Genomic DNA, 21,426 nt, shown 5'->3' with positions numbered 1-21,426 from the left:
GACATTTCATTCTTAAGTGTCAAATGTAAATAAGAAAGAAGTCTTTGTTGTTTGTTTGCCAGACATTTCAAACGTCATTTATAGTTACTGTCAGAGTAGACAAAAAACAAAAATAGGTCAGAATTTATTTTACACTAAATTTTTTGTAACAATAAACTATTTTCTCAAATACTATAAAATCATATTAAATTTATATATGACAATCAATGCTCTGAACATTTCACACGATGGATACTGAAAAGTAAGTACGATGCATTTGTATTTTGTTTGTCAACATGTTTTTCCATTACATAAATAAATATCAGCGATTATTTTTTTATTTAAAAAAGAACCTTACTACGTACAAATACAAGATTTTTGTTTGGAAAGGCTACTTAATTTTCGTTTGAGTTATTGGGTATGTTTAGATATGAACTTATTTTCTGTACAAATCATTACCATCGTAGTTTCCAATGCCTTAAGAAATTTTCATTCAGATAAATATTTCGTTTCTAGTTCAACTAGATTCACACCATCCTTATGACGATTGTGTAGATACTATTGATTAAAAGCATTTCAAGGAAATAGATAGAGAAGAGAGAACGAAAAAAGGTTTTAATCATATTTTTTTGATTGAGATAATTTAAAGAGGTGCTTAGTACTTCACTACATATATTCACCTACAGAAAACAATTCCGATATGGGAATGTATAGATATCTATAATATTCCTTAATATTGATTATATTATGAGACTGGACAGTTTGGTGATCACCACCACTAATGCTTTATGAAAGCCCTGAAAGGATTAGCCCCTGTACTTTGAAAAGGGTATATAACATTGTCATATTAAAGTCTGTGAGATATCGGCAAGCTGTTGTCAGTATTCAGACTGTACTTTTCATTGGTTATTTTTAAATTTCTGCCTGAACCTGATATTCACAAGATTCATGTCGTCTGTCTAATTCTCAACACAGGGGATTCTAACATCAAGTATACCAACCCTTGAAAACATGTTCTATTGACTAGGAAACATGACAACAGGAGAAGAAGAATTCCAAAGTTCGTTTAGAAACAACAATGACATAGTTCAAAATTGTATAAATTATATTTTTAACAAAGACTGTATGTAACTCGTAACATTGTAAGAGTTTCTTTCTCAGAGCGCCATTTCTTTCCAAGGCACTCTCAAAAAGTATTTGAAAGGAATAAATTTTGAGATTAATAAATTCTACTTTTTATAAATCTTTTTGTTGGTGCACATCACATAAACCAGATGGTACCGTTTTGAGATGGTGATCTTTAGTTTCTATTTATTTCTAGTATATTCAAATATATAATTGATGTGTTGTTGACAGGTGTGACCAAAATTCTAGTGGTGTAAATACTTCCAAACAAGATGAGAGGTCATCAGGAAACTGGTGGGATTCTTGGTTAACATCAGCTAAAACAAAGGTAAATTGTTAAATGGTATTCACAATTTTGAAGTGGCATATGTGATTATTTGGTGGATTCTTTTGCGATTACAAACCATCAATCTATTGAGAAGAAATAAGATGAAATGAATTTTAAATACAAAAGCTCACAGGAAGCTTTTATATTTAAAATTCGGTACCATGAGCTATTCAGAACTCGAGTAGCAACACATGGTTGATAAGTCGAATGGTGAAACATCAAACTGTCAATAGATAATTGATTGCTTAAGTACATGTCAGTCCTGAAACCTGTATTGAAGTACCACCTGCAGGTATGGAGTGGAGGTTTTGACCTCCATGAAGTTATCACTTGGTATATTAATGCTGAGATTCATGAACACCTGGATCTGTTAATCATCACCAGCATAAAATTGATGTCTGGCAATCTACAATTGTGTGACCAATGTCCATCATCTCAGCCTCTTATCTGCTGTCTGATAATCCGAGTAATTCGCACAGAACACCAGCGTGAAGTAGCGGCCTAGTGCCGCTATGTTTCGCATAGGTTAGTATCGAGGACCGGAGCCCTTCAGGAGTCAAGAAGTCGAAAGCTCCGGATGGCATTTCTCCAATCGTGCTTAGAACCTGTGCCCCTGAGTTGACGCCGGTGCTAACGTGTTTATTCCGGCAATCATTTACAAAAGGCGTAGAGACTCATGAAAGCTAGCCCTTGTCCATCCAATCCAAAAAAATGGAGACAGCTCAGATCCGGAAAACTACAGGCCTATAGCTATTACCTCCCTGATCTCCAAAATCATGGAGAGCATAATTAACCGACAGCTCTTGGTATATCTAGAAGGTCACCACCGGTCATTTGATCAACGACCGTCAGTACGGCTTTCGCCATGGTCGGTCAGCAGGCGATCCTCTGGTATACTTAACACATAGTTGTGCGCAGGCTATCGAAAGCAAGGGGGAAAGCCTGCCAGTTAGCCTGGATATAGCGAAGGCCTTTGATCGTGAATGGCACAAGGCGCTTCTCTGATAACTTCCAGCATTTGGGCTTCTCGGTTGCTTGTGCAAGTGAACCTCCATCTTCCTCATTGGGCGAAGCATACAGGTCGATGTCGACGCTTATTGCTCGAACCCGAAGCCCGTGAACGCTGGAGTGCCCCAAGGCTGTGTGCTATCTCCTACAATGTTTCTTGGAGGTGTCCAACATATGATTGATATGCAGACGACAGCACTGGTGATGCCGTATACACGGGCCATGCAGTTCTCTCACGGGAAATCGACGACCAGACCGGGAGAAACTTGTGTCTTCTATCGAGTCCTCTCTTGAGAAGGTCGCGGAATGGGGTAAATTGAACCAAGTCCAATTTAACCCAAAGAAGATTCAAGTTTGCGCGTTTGCCACTAAAAAACCCCATTTGTCGTATCACCGCTTTTCGACAACACTTCCCTTACAGCCTCACCTAGTATCGGAATTCTTGGTCTCGAAATCTCGAGAAATTGCCAATTCCACGGTCATCCGGAGGGCAAAGCCAAATTGGCTTCGGAAAAACTGGTACTTCAACTGAAACTTCAAGCCGGCCACATTCTAGCGCTCTACAAAGCGGTACGGCCACATATGGAGATGATGAGTCCTCTGGTGTTGCAATAGAATGAGGGCGGCAGTGATCACTTGGCCCAACATCAGGTGTCCCGTACGCTCGTTTGTCCTCCTTTTCCATAAAAAAAAAACATTTTTTTTTAATCCTCATGGTACTCCCAAGGTTCATGAGCCGCCTCTTGTCTCAGAGTGTGTAGGTATTTGTTTTCGTACTGGTGGCAGAGCCTAATGTTGACTGCGTTAACTATACTCGAAATAATTGTTGTTTATTTATTTTCCTTATTGTATATAAGAATTATATTTGGTCTACCGACATGTGTGTTGTATATACATCTTAATATATATAAATTACGTGACACGTTGTTTGTCCGCGATGGACTCCTAAACTAATGAACGGATTGTAACGGGATTACTTCATAGAGTGCAGTTTGGTCCAACTTGAGAGATAGGATAGTTTTTATTTAGATTTGGGACCCATAATTATTTTTATTTTCAATATTTGTTTTGTATTGACATATTTTCTATGAGAGAATTTAGTGACGCACGGTTTGACAGTTCGCTGTGAAACAATTTCATTATAATAACAGGGAGCATTTATTACGAAATTATTCTTGATGTGAAATATTATAGTCAAATTCCTTAGATAAAACAGTATTTTTTTTTTCTACAGAAAAACGTCTGTCGGGTCATCTAGTAATTTATAAAATTCAAATAATTTACTGTTCAAAAGTAAAACTAAGGTTAAATGGCACTTAATTGAATTTGAATATTAGTTGTAGATACGGCTTGTATGAGTTTTATTTCTTTATATTCAGTCTGTGGAGGTGTATTCGATGGTGAAGAAGGATCTGGATGAGATCGGGACTGCTGTGAAGAGTGAAGCGAGCCATGTGTTCAACTCTACGTCAACTGTCATTGGAAAAACTTTGAAGGTATCTTGTTTAGTTTTTTCCCACAAATTAAATGTCACTTAATATTTGTTTTTAACTAGGCGTTATTTTGCGGATATCCATAATTTTTTGGCGTGAGACATGTCTCGTGCCAGAATTTGGCGAGTCTACATCTCCTGTGGTTTTTTTTTGGAGAGCAGGAAAATACATTTTCGTATTGAATACCCCGAAACGGCCCATATGTCGGGCTCTGGTGTAAACACCCCTGACCGACTAAAAACCTCCTCTGTGCTGATAGCTCTAAAGGCTTTAGACCCCGAAAACTCCTAAGGATGCCTAATGTCGAGGCGAAACACGTGTCGAATTGATCGAAGACAAATATAAGCGGCATTTGCACTCAAGATAACTCAAAAAAGTTGTCTCTTAATATTGCTAGGAACCCTTATTCATTTTGTGTGATATAGTATGTATGTGTACATTTCTATTAGCTTCATTTTAGATTTAAATGATATGGTACAGAGACCTATATAATGATTCTGGCCAGTCATTCCATCCTATACTATCAAGTTAGCCCCGTACCTAACAATTATTATGACTATTACCACAATAGCTTGCAGAACACACAATGACTGTTATAACCACATAGACATATTTCGATGTAATAAGTACGATTTTGTATCTTTTGTTAAGAAAATTGGTATCTAAAGGTTATATTTGTATCAGTGAATTTATTGGCTCTTTAAACTTTTGTTTTTTTTTTTGTAATTATTTTTAATAAGTCTTAAAACTTCACTATGTAATAAGCATCGTTAGGAACTATTTTGGCTAGTGTAATATTTACAGATTATCATACCTTTATGTAATATTAATAGCTGTAAGTTTTTTTATACAAATAAATAAATAAAAACTACTGTAATAGATTCATACTAGAGCGTCCGAATCGACGCACACACACATACACACGATGTACACAGTCGCTAAGCAATCTTGGGGAGACAAATCGCTTGAGTGCCACACCGTACGCCGCCGTGACTAGTCTCCGTCCGAGTTAAATTAACAGCGCCGCGCCGTCCGCGTCGTTTTCTTTTTGTATGTACCAACCCTAGCGTTCTGCCTACACGTAGGTATAAAATTCAAGGAGACTGCTGAGTGGAGTGGGAGGCTCCTTTGCACAGGATGCCGGCTAGATTATGGCTACCACAACGGCGCCTATTTCTACCGTGAAGCAGTAACGTGTTAACGTGTTTCGGTCTGAAGAGCGCCGTAGCTAGTGAAATTACTGGACAAATGAAACTTAACATCTTATGTCTCAAGGTGACGAGAAGAATTGTAGTGCCGCTCACAATTTTTGGGGTTTTCAAGAATCCTGGAGGGCACTGCATTGTTATGGGTAGGGCGTAGCAATTACCATCAGCTGAACGTCCAGCTCGACTTGTCCCTTATTTTCATAAAATAAATGAGTTTCGCTAATATTCTATTACTTGTATTGTGCTATTACGAAAAGGTACGAGCTTTCTTCCTCGTACTACAAAGCTGTGGAATCAGCTTCCTTGTGCGGTGTTTCCGGGACGATAAGACATGGGTACCTTCAAAAAAAGCGCGTACACCTTCCTTAAAGGCCGGCAACGCTCTTGTGATTCCTCTGGTGTTGCAAGAGAATGTGGGCGGCGGTGCTCACTTCACACCCGGTGACCACCAGGTGACCCGTACGCTCGTTTGTCCTCCTTTTCTATAAAAAAATGGTAAACTCATAAGTGTAAGTGATTGTTTTCTTGAAGTGCAATATCTAATGAAGTAATTGATTCGCTATCGATACTAACGCAAGCAGCGTTCGATAAATTGCGCCATGACCAATTAATTGGATCGTAGTCAGGATATTTCATTAGTGATTCCACCGGTGAATACTTATCGTCGAAAGGCGATTATTAATATATGATTCACTAGCGCTTTAATAAGAAAATTAATAGAATTATATAATTTATAGGTCTAGATCGAGTCTCTTGCTGTTAGGCTACGCATGAAACATGTCAAGTTTATTACTTTAGTGTGCATAATAAGCTACCTCTTACACTCGCGATACGTCAAGCAGTTTGTTGTAGTGTGTGTGCGTTGCTGAAAATAAATTATATATAATATTGACACACTTTTTACACAAATTATCTTGCCCCAAGTTAAGCATATAATATAGCCTGTGTTATGGGTTACAAGACAATGATATATTTAATACAATATACTTACTTAAACATACATAAATTCATATAAACATACATAAATACATTTAAACATCCATGACTCGGAAACAAACATCTATATTCATCACCGGGATTCGAACCCGGATATATAATTTGTCGTTATTTTTTTTAGTCTTATTTTATTATGATTCAGCATCAAAAAATACATACAACTTCAAATTTTCACCCGTCTACGATCACCACCTATTTTTGTATCGCGATTTTAATATTATTCCATCCCATCCACAGATACGCAATAGAGTTGCAAGATGCCAATATACCCCAAAAATTTAAATTGTTGAATTTTATTTATTACTTTATATGGCAATATAACGTTTGCTGGGTCAGTTAGTAATAATATATTTATTGGTTGTTTTTAATATCTTCTTTATAACAGTCTAGCTCTTTCTGCAAACGTTTAGAACGAGTAATATTTTTTTATGAAGTTTTTGAAGTGAAACTTCTTTAGAATCGTTGTGATTTCAAACCGGATGCAACGGAAAAAACGACAGGTAAGAGACACAAATACAAAAATGTGTAGGATGAAGCCGGCAAAGAATGAGACAGAAATATGCATACAATTGAAGTGAAAACTTCTTTATCATCGTTGTGATTTGAAAGTCGATGAAACGAAAAAGCGTTAGTAAAAAGAGCAGTCACATCAATTCATAATATTTAACATGGGAGATAATGAGATAGGAAGCATAATACAATGTTTTGGTACCAGGCGATCATAGTTAAAGAAGAGATTGTCTTAAGTATGGTGCCAGTATACCTTAATTTATTCTGACTCCAAGCGCACGACGTGTTAATAGACACCAGGAGAACATATTATTATATATATTAGTGGTGGTAGGAATGTCTTTCATAGCGGTTGAAATCATGTGTCATCCTAGCAACACGTACCAGGAATTCATATGCAGTTTAGAGGTTCATGCACCATGCAGGTTTCACTTCTGACGTGTGTACTTTGTACGCACGCAATGTTTTTTTTTTATTACGCCAAAGAAGCATACCCGCCACACTTTTTTTTTTTCTAAATAAAACCGCGCCTAAAATAATAGCGATATTAATATTAAACCTGAATTTCGCGTATTTATGTGGCACATAATTTACATAAGACACTATGTTGGTACATACAAATAATATATGAATTGTTTACATTAATTCAGTTGTAATGTAAATTTTGTGTGTGAATGTACTAGCAAGGCTTCTCGATGTATTGTTTTTATTAAAATGTAAAGGACTTATTTATACTTACAATAACTGTGGGAGTGAGAGGCTCGTTTGCACAGGATGCCGGCTAGATTATGGGTACCACAACGGCACCTATTTTTGCCGTGAAGCAGTAATGTTTACACAGTAGTGTTTCGGTGTGAAGGGCGCCGTAGCTAGTGAAATTACTTGACAAATGAGACTTAACATCTTGTGTCTCAAGGTGACGAGCACAATAATTCTAGTGCCACTCAGAATTTTTGATTTTTCAAAAATCCTCAGTGCCACTGTATTGTTATGGGTAGGGCGTATCAATTACTATCAGCTGAACGTGCTACTCATCTTGTCCCTTAGATCACTTTCGCGCTACGTCCGATCCGAATCCGATCCTTATCCGTGAAAAAACGGTCCGAAGTAGTCGTAGAATAATTTCTTGGGTAGTATATGCACTAGATCCGGCTTCCGTCAAATTCAAATTCAAATATTTTTAAAATAGGATTTATAATCACTTATTGAACGTCAAAATCTACCACCCATTCAAAAGAGACTGCCTCAGACCTGAGAAGAATGGGCGCAAGAAACTCAGCGGGTTTTTTTTTATATATAAAATATGGATTACATTGTAATATCGTACAGTTAACATTCATAATTAAAGAGCCTGGGTGTTCGCTTTAATCCCAGTCCGTGGTGTCATTAAGAAAATCGTTTATGCTATAATAACCTCTCCCACACAAAGTTTTTTAACAATTCTTTTAAATTTCGTAACACATTTGTTTTGTACATTTTCTGGGTTAATATTGTAGAAGCATATACATCGCCCAACAAAAGACTTACTAACTCGACCCAACCGAGTAGTAGGCATAACAAGTTTGTTTGTTCCGTCATCCGTTTTCTTTCCGTCAACAGTTAGAAATAGTTCTACGACTACACCACACCGTTTTTACGGGTACGGATCGGATTCGGATCGGACGTAGTGCGAAGGCGCTCTAATTGTCATAAAAAAAACTATATACACGAAGTACTAGACAGAAAACGGGTATGCTAACAGGAGGGTAATAGCTCGAACATGATTCGTGCTGAAAATTTAACGATAAGATAATAATCTTACACTAGGATATAGATGGGTTGATGACCTTGGTACCTACTAAAAATTTGCGATCTATGTATTAAATTACAAATTATCCAGTATCCAAATTTAATTTCTACCAAAATTTATAGACGATGCGTGACTCGAACCCGCGATCTCTCGGGTTCCGTCACGGAGCCACAACCTGAGAGTTGAACAAGGCATACCAAGATTTACGAACCTCAACGCTCAGTTGGTAAGAGCGTTCGACGGAACCCAAGAGCTCTTGGGTTCTCGGGTCGGGTCTATAAATTTTTTTCTATGCGAAGCAACTCGTCTTGGTCCTTTTGTTAAGTATTATTTATGGTTAATACTGCAATCTGTCATTTCAGTTGGACGATGAGGATTCACCAGCCAATGTGATGAAAAAGAGCCTGAGTACATTTATTGGTTCGTATTGTGGTTTATAATATTATTATTAATTCATAAACACATGTTATAAGAGGTAGATATAGGACAGAACATGTGGTACATATCAAATAGTTCCCGAAGGAGCCCATTACGCATTTAATGCGGACGAAATCGACCGCAGCATCCACAACTATATAATATATAATTACTAATAATAATATTGACACACTTTTTATACAAATTATCTTGCCCCAAACTAGGCATAGCCTGTATTATAGGTGCAAGACAACGATATACTTAATACAATACATATATTCAAACATCCATATTCATCATATAAATGTTTGCACCTACCGGGACCTAAAAAAAGACATTAAAAGATAAATAAAAGACACTAGTTTTTAATTACAAAAAAAAATTTGGCTAAGTTGATTTGTTTGGGGCTACGAAAGAGAGACGAAGACGCGAGGTCTGTGTAACGATTTATTAATAGCGTTGTGAATTGTGAGTTAAGAATTATTTGTTTTTATTTGTGTGTACATCCATACAATTAAAGTAATTGAAATTTGTTTTGCTTTTTTTTTATAGAAATAGAGGACACACCACCGTACGGGTCACCTGGTTTTAAGTGATCACCGCCGCCCACATTCTCCTGTAACACCAGAGAACCCACAGGAGCGTTGCCGGCCTTTAAGGAAGGTGTACGCGCTTTTTTGAAGGTATGTAATGTCATATCGTCCCGGAAACACCGCACAAGGAAGCTCATTCCACAGCTTTGTAGTATGTGGAAGAAAGTTCCTTTAAAACCGCACTGTATAGGAACTCCACACATCCAGATGGTGGGGATGATATTTTAATTTATGACGTGTTTCTTATTTTCGAGAAGTAATTGTTGGTAAAACATTATTTTATATTTTTTTCATAAATGTATTCAATAATTGTATTGTTTGATAATTTTGAAAGAACCGTGTATTTGATATTCGTCCGCAGGTCAAGTAAGTACAGTCTTGAACCCAGAGCCTGATGATGAAGACGAAGATACCGAAGTTATCCTTTCATCAGGCGATACCATGGCGCTCTCCAGCTATAAGGTGATTTACATCATTTTATGTTTTTGTGTAATTAACAAGGGCAGAAAGCCCTTGTTAATTACCTTGTATTGTCTTTTACCTTCCATCACGATAGCCGGTTGCCCTCTATTGTATAAAAAAAATACGGGTTTCACTTGTCGGGAGTGCCGGCAGAAGTGAAAACTTGAACATTAACGTTGTGCATTTTTGAATATTTTGGAATGGTTAGGGAATAATTTAGCACGAATTGGTTTATTTATCAGTATAAAATATGTACTGGCATTTATGTGGTTAAAAACAAATATTTCATGAAAAATTTAACATTTCAGGAATATTACAATTATTTTACATTAATAAGTTTATCTCTCGGAAAAATCAACTTTCATCCATAATTTCAACGACTATCTTACGATTTTTCGATCAGGTCACGTGGCCTGACGTGAGTTTAAGATTTTATTAACATACAAAGAAAAGTGCTCCACGCCAAATATATTTCACGGCTGAGATTCGACCCCTCGATTCATCCACTGGAATGGTACGATCACTAAGTTGAAATAACCGAACTATAATTAGTTAGAAGTACAGATAAGTCTTTCATTCATAATTTCAACGACAGTCTTACGAGTTTTCGATCAGGTCACGTGTCCTAACGCGAGTTTAAAATTAATTTATAACCATCCCAAGAAGAGTGCTTAATGCCGCTAAAGGAGTTTTCACTTCAAAAATGTAACATCTTTATGTATTTCTGTACGCGTCATGAGAAGTATACTTTAAATACGGCGCTAATAAACTTGAAATTTGTTCACTTAAAAAGTAGAAATAGTTAGATAGGGTTTAGGGCTCCTGCATAGGCCTTGGTATTTATTTTACAATAAAATACCAGAGAGTATACTGACTTTTGCTCTTAATAGTGATTTTCATTATTATAACACTATAAATAAGGGATTGCTTGTAACTAATTCTAGTAGGCTTCATAAGATACATAATAGCTTTAAGGGTAAATGTATACACTTCTACAATAAAGTCCCAGCCACTGTTCAGGCATTATCTATAAATAAATTTAAATGTTTTATAAAAAAATGGCTCTGTCGTAAATCCTATTACTCCACTGCTGAATATCTAAATGATCGGACAGCCTGGGACTAGATTGTGATTATTTTATAGCGACTGTACAATATTGTATATTTTTATTGAAAAGAGCGCAAAAAAAGAATGCTGGGAGAGTTTCTTGCGCCGCTTCTTCTCTCTCAGAGCGCCATTTGTTTCCGAAGCGGTAGTAGTATCTAGTAGTATAAGAAATGACATCAAAAAGAATTCTAAAGGAATCAATTTTGAGAAAATAAATGCATTTTATGCCTTTTAGTTCTTCTCTCCATGTCAAAGCACCTTCACGAACTGATGTCGCTTCATGACGTTTACCAAGTGTTGTTTCAATATGTTATGTTATTGTCACTCCCTGTGGTAATAGTTATTTATGCAACTGTTGTGTAATAAGGGGTATTAAAACACGAATGTGGATAATAGTATCACATGAGTGTTTTAATACCTAATTATCAACAGTTGCATACAAGACTTTATCTACACCCAGAATATGAATCCTCTAAAAGATTCTGAAACAGTTAGCTTACTGCTAACATTAAAACACCAGTCCTAGTTGTAACCTAATATCATTAATTACTGATTATATACATATAAACTAAGTATTGAAACAATTATTTATTTTAGTAGTTATTTACATTTTGTATAGTGCAATAATTAGAATTCACTCGAATATAATGTCCTTTTGCAGCGTTTAAAATGAATCGCTTATTTTTTGTAAACAAAACAATAAAAATATCGAAACAAAATGGCGGGGATTCGAATAACATATTTTTTTTTACCGCGCGCGATGTTCTGGTAGTGTGGAACGCGCGTAAACGAAAATGTTATTTTTTTGAAATTCATACAGATACCACGCATCGAGCAATAAGAATGTGGCTGTCTGTTGAAACTCTTTGCGCATGAGGGATCGAAAAAAAAACATAGGAGTGTTGTTATGAAATTCAGTACAACATTACAACACTCGTTTGGATGATGTAATGGTTATTCGAACATTGGGTGTTTTAATGTTGGCAATAAGCTAACTGTTTCAGAATCTTTAATAGAGGATTTAAAGCATAGGTGTAGATAAATAAATATATTTTTATTCTTGGAATTCCAGAAAGAACTAGAATCGCTTCAACGCGTGGACGCTACGTACATAGTGCCGGCTTACAGCGCGGAGTTTACCGCTTGGCGAGCCAGCCTCGAGAGCGACTCGGTAATTACCGCCGCCTCCGCTTACAAGCGGCTGGAGAACAGCCCCCTGCTGAAGGCGCAGTACCAGAAGCTGGTCCCTGACGCGGTCTCACACGATGAATTTTGGGAGAGGTGAGGGGATTGATAGGAATATTTTATTCATTTATTGGAACACCTACAATAGATACATATTACATTATTAACTTAGATCATTTATAAGTCTAGATAGACTGTGACAGCTGTGAAAATGTTGAAAAAGATTGAGTTTGACTGTTAACCTCTATTTTGAGCAATGCACGCACACTAAAGTTATAAATTTGGCCTGTTTTCATTGGGTGTCTAACAGCAAGAGGCTCTATCTAGATGTAAAAAATATTAAGATTCCATATAGTCATTTCATATATTAAAGGGGCTCACAGAATTTCACAATAGATTCTTTCAATAGCCAAAAACATGACGTAATAATTAAAAAAAAAACTAGTAAGTAGGTAAATAAAATTAGAATTTTTACATATGATTGGAATTAACAATTCAAAAATGTATACAAGAAAATCTTATGACAATATTAAGTAATAGCAAGTAATTTGCGTCTGAGATTTTAATTTAAATATAACAAAAACTTAAATGGCTGATCAACGCGCGCGAAAATTTAAATAAAAAATTAAAATGGTTGCTGTTGGAAATGCTACAAAGCTTTCAGCCCCTTCTGAAAAAAAATCGTCCGAGACACGTCGATTAAAGTTTATTTATGAATAGCCATAAATTCTTATTGTAATAGTATACAGTATGGCAACTCACAGCGAGAACCGAGAAGCATACAGGCGGCAACGTCGCATTAATTTTGACCGATGAACGACCAGCGACTTTGAACTAGAAGCGCGCGGGACGGCAACATCGCTTTTTGATGCGCAAAGATTCAAGTTCATTGAATCATTAATAATAATAATAATAATAATAAATCTTTATTTGTTGCAAAAAAAAATACAATTTTGCTTAAAATTACCCTCGACCAAACTAGGACAGCCCGTGACATGGGGGTCAGTCTCTTCCCAGTTGTGCGATGTAAAATTTCAAATAACAAACATCAACATATTTTAAGGTCTAACAATGGAAGTTATGCAACAAATTATGAACACAGAAACTATTTTATATATAATTTAGGGCGTGTGTTTGTGTGTGTATGTGTGTGTATGTGTGTGTGTGTGTGTGTGTGTGTGTTAATGTTTTGTGTATCGTCAGCAAATGCTATAACAAGTATGTAGCTAAATTTAATTAATAAATGCAAAATCCATACTGTATGATAATAGCGCCATGCTATTCCTCCTCAGGTATTTGTTCCGTGTCGCGTTGCTGCAGGACCGACTAGCAGCCACGTCTCGCAGACACACCGACGAACCGGTCACTGAAGACCCGGTACTGGCACATTTGCCCAGCCAAATCAAACAAGAGCCAATACAGACGTGAGTTTTTATGACTACCCTCAAAGTGACACATTGTCAAATTAATCAATATTAGTAAGCACCTGCACCTTTCCCCGTAGTTTACGGCGTATTTTAATTTAGACACTCTCTCCCTCTCAGTGACATAAGTAAATAACAAATGTCTTAAATGACGTGTGGCACTCGGGGACTGCCGCGGTAAAGCTATTGCATAGCGTTTTTATCAACTTATGCAATTATAATTATTTATTTTTGCAGTATTTTTTTCTTTGTTTTTTTTTTCTTTGATATTAATTCAAGTTAGACTTTTAGAGCGTGGTGACCGATAAGAAAACAATTGTTTTTCTTTTTATTGAATAAATGAGAAGTTATTATTGTTCATAATATTTTTATTATCTTATAATACATGTAGGTTGTTCAGGAATATTTATCATTGAAACTATAGGTTTATGGTAATTGAAATAAGAAACATAAGTTTCAGACTTGATATCTTCTATATATCTGGAAAATACCGCGTCAATGGTGGTCCCATATTTTGTTGTGGATTCTTGTGGATCATTATTCATTTTCAAATTCAATATTTTCGAAAGAAATGTTGTCAACCGCTCTGATTTTTTATCAGCGAAGTTGATGTTGAAATCGCCAGCCAAAATAAGTGGAAATTTATTACCATTTGTACAAGTATTTTTGACCCTTCTTCAGTGTACTCCAGTAAAGTGCGATGAATAAAATGCTCTACCTCGTCCAATTTTGGATTCGGAGAAATGTAAATAATAATAAAAATTAAAAAAACGTAATAAAAAAATAAAGAAATTAAAAAAAAACAAGACGTACCCCAGGCTCAAACCTGGGACCTTCTGCACAAAAAGCATACGTGATGTTAGGTTATTTTCGTTACGGAATTTCTGAATTCGGTCTCCACGCTCAAGGCCCGCAATAGAAGCTATGCAATAGCTTAATAAAAAATACAAACTTTACAGTATCTTATATTAAAATAGAGAATGCCACTCTACAACTTTTGTGTTTTTATAGGAGTCCAAAATCAGTTCTCTCCGGGCTGACGTCAGAGTCTCCAGATATTGACAATGTTTGGAAGGATGGTGAGTACTGATACCTATTGCGTATATATATTGTATTAAAAATGCGTCATAATTCCTATATTCGTGGCTAAAGATTTATTTAATCGGTACATCGGTACATACATTATTAAAAAAAAAGATTCCAGTATGTATCCAACCCAATATCCTTTGAGTCGTCAAATGGACCAATGAAATATAAAATATACCTTATTACAACCAATAGAAAGAGCTTTTAAAAACTGCCAATCAAGAAAAACTATTTAAACTTTTCATATGTTTGTTTTTATTTCGTCACTTAGGAACGTTTCCCTTATCATCATCATCAGCTGGAAGACGTCCACTGCTGGGCAATGGTATCCCCCAAGGACCTCCACGACGATCGGACCTGCGCTGCCCTCATCCAATGGTTCCGGTGATCTTGACCAGATCGTCGGTCCATCTTGTGGGGGGCCTACCAACACTGCGTCTTCCGTTATGTGGTCGCATTCGAGCTATGTGCGCTACCCACTGCCGATTCAGTTCCGCAATCATTTGAGCTGTGTCGGTTACTTTGGTTCTCCTACGGATCTCCTCATTTCTGATTCAATCTCGCAGGGAAACTCCGAGCATAGCTCCATTACCCTCTGAGCGACCATGAGCTTTCTCATAAGGCCCATAGTTAGGGACCACGTCTGCGTATCGTAAATCATTACTGGCAACACACACTGGTTGAAAACCTTCGACTTCAGACACTGCGGTATTTGGGACGAGAAGATTTTACGGAGCTTCCCAAACGCTGCCCATCCTAGTTTGATTTGACGAGTGACCTCTTTCTCGAAATTGGACCTGCCTAACTGGATTGTTTATCCGAGGTAGACGTACTCGTCGACAATTTTGAGAGTACAGTTTCCAATTATGGGAGTAGGTGCGACATGGACATTTGACATGATCTTCGTCTTGTCCATGTTCATTTTGAGACCTCCTTGGAAGCTTTATTGAGGCCATCGACCATATATATATATGTGGTCTACTTAAGTTCTCCTACGGATCACCTCATTTCTGATTCGATCTCGCAGGTAAACTAGGAGCATAGCCCTCTCCATTGCCCTCTGAGCGACGATTAGCTTTTCGTACCTCTTATAATTCTTATAATTGTCATTCTATATTCGAAACATATTTTCGGAGATATATATATATATCCCGTGAATAAAGAGCATTTACTGTACGAAATTTGGGGGTGTGCAAATTTGGGGAGAGGTGGTGACTCAATGGTTCTACTTGTAGCACCACCGACGCTTTTTATTTAAAGCATCAACTGAACTTTATTATAGGATAAATTATTATTGGGTACACTTTTTCCGAGATCAAAACGGTATATCATTACTTCATTTCGTTTGGGTATTTTTGTTGATCCCTTAAAAGTCCGTCGCTTATGGACCGATCTAACAAAACCAGGTCTCATGAGTGATCGTAACTATAGCCATAATATTTATTTGTACGTTTTTGGCTTTTTCAACCACAAAACAAGCATGAATACTGACTTCCTCAACTGAAATTGAGTGGAGTCGAAGAATCGCCTTAAAATACGAGTTCTACCTCCAAGGGAAAGGAAATCGATGATCAGAAATATAAAAATGTAATGCACAGGTCACACTAAAAGTTTTGCGTAACATAAAAAAACAACATGTTATAACCAAAATATTATGTTAATTGCTTTTCAAAATACGCTCATATACATTTTAAACGATTTTCCATGCGATCCAACCATTTTTTAAAACAGGAGGACCACAAATCTGAAGGCATGTTTTCTACGTGCTGATTGATAGCGATCACTGCCTCTTCGGAATTGGTAAAAGTGAAACCTCTCATCAAATCTTTGATTTTGGGGAAAATACAGAAAGCACAGGGTGCTAGGTCTATGTGCAGGATGGGTGACGAGTTGTACTTTTTTATAAGTTTAAAATGACTTAGTTTTGTTGGCCGTGTGTAAAGAAGTTGTCATGATGTAGGAGAACGCGGCTTTTTGGTCGTCTTTCCCAAACTTTTTTAACACCTTGGGTAAACAAACCACTCGGCATTAACACTCTTTTGATCTTCAAGTGAAATGGTGCAGATGGGACCCGTAGCTGAGAAAAAAAAATGCGATCATTTTTTTACCAACGTTTCTAGCCTGCATCTGTGAGCACCATTTCACGCGAGCCCGCTTCTGTTGCGCTGTCAGTTTATCCCTAATAAACTCCAACAAGGTTTCCGAACTTTCAATTCTTCGTGTAAAATTTTCTGAATAGTCCTCGAACTAACTCATAGGTATTCCGCGGGGTTTCTTCAATTAGCCGCTTAACAGTAGCCACATTATTTTCGTTGACGGTAGTTGAAGGCCGCCCTTCACGAAATTCGTCATGTAAAGAAACCCGACCCCTCTCAAATTCAGCAAACCATCGCCTCACGGTGCTCAAGCAAGGTGCTTCTCTCCCAAGAGCACAGTCTTGCGGACAGAGAGAACTTTTAAAATCTTAAAAAAATCATCGCTCTTAAATCTTTTCGTCTAATTCCATTTTCGTTACGTACGTAGAACTTTTTTGATGTGTGATAAAAAACAATTGACAAATGATTCACGCCAATTGTTTTTTTTGTTACTAAGAAGGTTGCAACATTTCAAAAAATATAACATTCGAAATTAAAAAGTTCCGATTAGCTCGAAGTGCAAAACTTTTAGTGTGGCCCATGTACTTTTCCTCTTTTAAGACATCTCTTAATATATAAGTCGCCAGTTGTATTCGTTTTCGTTGCGTAATCCGAAAATACTCATTTTTGCAGAGGATTTCGCTCATGATTTGGAGTTGACAGAAGAACAGCAGACATTACTTCTAGAAGAGTACGAAAGGGAAATGGCGTCAAAGAGGAATAGCAAATCGACGAAAGATATCTCCAATAACAACCCCGAAAATAAAGACAAAAACGCCACAGACACAAGCAAAACTGTTGGCGTTAACAAAAATAAGAAATCCCCGAAGAAAACTAAGTCCGATGAATGTGGGAATCTGGTGGAAGATTATTTCGGAGATAACCAGGTAAAGGATGATGCGAGTGCAAATTCAGATGAGAGTTGGGAGAGAGAGTTTGAGATTGAAGAACCCGTTGGGCAGAAGGCTTAATTAATCCCCTTTTGGGACAATGCCATTTAACATGGTGTTGCCATTATGCAAAAAAATCGCCATCCGTTATAATGGGTCCATATATCCCTGAGCAAATGTTTAAATTAATGTAGTATTACTATTATATATACGTGCAATAAGAATTAACAGAAATTGGCCCTGTTAAAAAGCGTATTAATTAAAACATAATATTTTTGTAGCTGGCAATGTTCTCTGATATTAGCATGTTTTGACGTACAATAAACTACAAGACTCACAATCACGCTCAAAAATTGTCTGAAGCAAATTAGGTAGGGTCTTCGTTCAGCTGTGTTACGACCGCGCTTTGAATACAACGCCACGCAATGAAAGTGTTCAGTGAAAAACTGTCCTGAGTGTCGTATTTCAGGTAAGTGCCCTTTGATATTTAAAAAAGGGGAATGTTACTTGGCGTTTTTAATCATTTTTCTAAGTAATTGCATTTCAATTGTTAAAACAAAATGTTTTTGCCTCGTGTTCGCGCTGTCTCTTTCGCACCATATTCAAACTCTGAATCATATTCTAATGAACGTATAAAAAAGACTGAACATTACTGCCACGAAACAAGGTGTTGATTTGAATGAATACGTATATACAACGCCGCTCGGACATTTTTGACGACCTTTTAATAGGCGATTGTGACTCTAGTAGTTTATTGCAAGTCAATGTCCTTAAAACTTATTTTTAGGTTGTCGAGATGATTATTATTATATTATGTATGTTAAGTTTAAAATTATTGTTGTAGTTATGATAAAAGTGTTTTTAATTTGCTCTCGTGGCGACCTTGAGACTTGTGTGGCGCGAATTACTAATCCCCAAAATTTTCATCGATAAATCTGTTCTTTTTACGTTTCTAGTTCTGGAGGTCTATTACTAAAATCTAAAGCCGAAGTTTCGGTCCGAAACGAAAGAACGTCGAAAAGTACAGTTGTAGTTATACATAATAATGTCAAATAACGAAAAGTAAATGTCAAGTGGATTTGGGAATAAGGTAAAGGAAAGGCAAAATATATAATCGGGAACTTCGTATCGATCTTCTGATCTGAAACACTTTCGTAAAAGGAAAATGTACGATCCGTCAACCGAAACTTCGTATTTCGATTTTTGGTAATAGGCGTGAATATCATCAATAACCCAAAGTATTATTCTGCGTTGATATCTAGATTAATTAATTAATTAATTGATTAATTAATTAATTAATTGATTAATTAATTAATTAATTGATTAATTAATTGAGAATACGATATCAATCGCTTTCAATACCTTTATTTATCGCTAAAGCTTCGCAGTGCGTTTATAGTACGGGGTGAGCTGAGCGTTGGGTAAATTACCCTGATTACTTACATACAAAATATGCGTCTTTGTACCACGTACTCCTGAGGATGGATGGCTTAACTTCAGCCGAAAGACGTCCTCTGCTGGACAAAGGCCTCCCCCAAAGATCACGACGATCGGTCCTGCGCTGCCCGCATTCATTTACCAGTGGGAGGGTCCTTTGCACAGGATGCCGGCAAGATTATGGGTACTACAATGGCGCCTTTTTCAGCCGTGAAGCAGTAACGTGTAAGCATTTCTGTGTTTCGGTCTTAAGGGCGCCGGAACTAGTGAAATTACTGCTCAAATGAGACTTAACATCTTATGTCTCAAGCGCAATTGTAGTGCCGCTGAGAATTTTTGGGTTTTTTAAGAATGCTGAGCGGCACTGCATTGTAATGGACAGGGCGTATCAATTACCATCAGCTGAACGTCCTATATGTATGGGGGGCCTACCAACACTGCGTTTTCCGATACGTGGTCGCAATTCAAGACTTTACTGCCCCAACGGCCATCTGTCCTTCGAGCTCTGTGCACTGCCCGATGCCACTTCAGTTTCGCAATAATTTGGACTGTGTCGACTTTGGTTAAAAATGGCATAAAAAGGCATTTATTTTCTCAAAATGTATCCCAATAGAATTCTTTTTGATGTCATTTGAAACATTACCACCGCTTCGGAAACAAATGACGCTCCGAGAGAAGAAACGGCGCAAGGATCTCTGCCAGCATTCCTTTTTTGTGCTCTTTAAAAAAAAAAAAAAAAATCTCCTATGGATTCGGTTCTCCTACGGATCTCATCGTTTCCAATTCGACCTCGCAGGGAAACATCATCAGTTTCCCAATTACCATCAGTTGAACCCTTATTTCCAAAAAAAACAGAATACACCGGCTATAAACACGCTACAAAATGATAAAAAAGCTTACTGTATATATAATATATGAAATTTCAAAAGTTATGGACCTTATATTTACGCCTGCTATAGATATGTCCTGTAACTACTTTCATCCATACTAATCGACACAACCAAACCTCATCAATTACATTATTATGATACCATAATGTTTACTCGATCATAATTTTATCTTTCGGATAAATATCGGTTTATCGCCTATTATTCATCGTTTTCAATCCATTTCAAAGACTAAGAATACACTAACGTACAGACGAACTGATAGTCCCATAATGCCAATCAATACACTAGTGCTCTAATATTCAAAATACTAATTAGCTAATGCTAAACGTGGCTGACTGTTTACGACTTGACAATCAAAATCGGTTACGTTAACAAAAGATTCGCTTTCTTTACCCTAGTATATTGTAAGTCTTCATACAAGCTCTCTTATCATACCCGTACTTAAATTATTTCGCACAACAAGTTATTTATCTATTCTTCCCCTTACAAAATAACTTATACAGGATGTCCCACATGGAAGGTAAGTACCTTAAATACTGTAGATGTAACATTTTACTGAACGAAGACTTTATTTTAATTTAAACTTCAGTTATAGATTTTTAAATAACTGACTGAATGAACCGGGAATCGAACATGATAAAGTCAGTTATATGTCTTTACGGCAATGTCAACTTTTGTGAACAAAACTTACATACAATGTTAAAATTCTCGGTGTTCCTTTTATTTCTGATGTCTATGTTATGTAGCAAATGATAAGCCTTATGATGAAGCCTTTCGATCGGTTTGATAAAGCTACATGGTATTTTTTTTACTCATGTAGCGGATTCGACTCCCGGTTCAATCAATCAATTATTTATAAATCTATGAATGCAGTTTGTTTATTAAACTACATAAAAGTCTAAACAATATGTTATGTTTTTAAAGTGATAACCCTCATTTCTAGGATTAATACACAAATAAAATTTGAAAAACAAAATTTTATGAACGATGCGGGATTCGAACCCACGACCTCCGACATCTCAAGTCAATTTCCTAATATGCAAATATTGGGGTTGAGCAGGTTATCAACTGTAAAGTGGATCCTGTAGATGAAGCCACAACCTGAGAGTTGAACAAAGCAAACAGAATTTTATAACGAGGCGGTACTCGAACGGTTAGCTCAGTTGGTTAGAGCACCGGCACGGAACGCCGGAGGTCGTGGGTTCGAATCCCGCATCGTTCATAAAATTTTGTTTTTCAAATTTTATTTGTGTAAATAAAAGACTACTTTCAGTAAAATGTTACATCTACAATAGTTAAGATACTTTCCCTCCATGTGATAGATGTGGGACATCCTGTATATTCCATTTTCCCTTTTAATTGGA

At 36.7% G+C, this 21,426-nt stretch overlaps 2 protein-coding genes and 1 long non-coding RNA gene across 3 annotated transcripts in view; 2 read left to right on the top strand and 1 right to left on the bottom strand.

Annotated features, from left to right (window-relative positions):
* Positions 1-19,934, top strand: part of LOC126969963 (uncharacterized) — a 271,229-nt gene extending 251,295 nt beyond the window's left edge. The window contains exon 2 of the long non-coding RNA XR_007730508.1: positions 19,483-19,934. This is a non-coding gene — a long non-coding RNA (uncharacterized LOC126969963). The remainder of the gene's footprint in view (positions 1-19,482) is intronic.
* LOC126969917 (uncharacterized) overlaps positions 1-21,426 on the bottom strand; it is a 433,182-nt gene that overhangs the window by 394,147 nt on the left and 17,609 nt on the right. The window lies entirely within an intron of this gene.
* Positions 86-19,934, top strand: LOC126969935 (BSD domain-containing protein 1-A-like). The gene is made up of 9 exons (XM_050815573.1): positions 86-241; positions 1,336-1,432; positions 3,820-3,936; positions 8,799-8,856; positions 9,808-9,908; positions 12,088-12,296; positions 13,493-13,624; positions 14,636-14,703; positions 17,479-19,934. Exons 1-9 carry the CDS (start codon positions 228-230, stop codon positions 17,814-17,816), a joined length of 1,134 nt encoding a protein of 377 aa, XP_050671530.1. The 5' UTR covers positions 86-227; the 3' UTR covers positions 17,817-19,934.

This window comes from Leptidea sinapis, chromosome 19, assembly GCF_905404315.1.
Source record: "Leptidea sinapis chromosome 19, ilLepSina1.1, whole genome shotgun sequence".
Taxonomy (NCBI): domain Eukaryota; kingdom Metazoa; phylum Arthropoda; class Insecta; order Lepidoptera; family Pieridae; genus Leptidea; species Leptidea sinapis.
The sequence above is the reverse complement of the archived record's forward strand: the minus strand, read 5'-3'. Positions and strand labels throughout refer to the sequence as shown.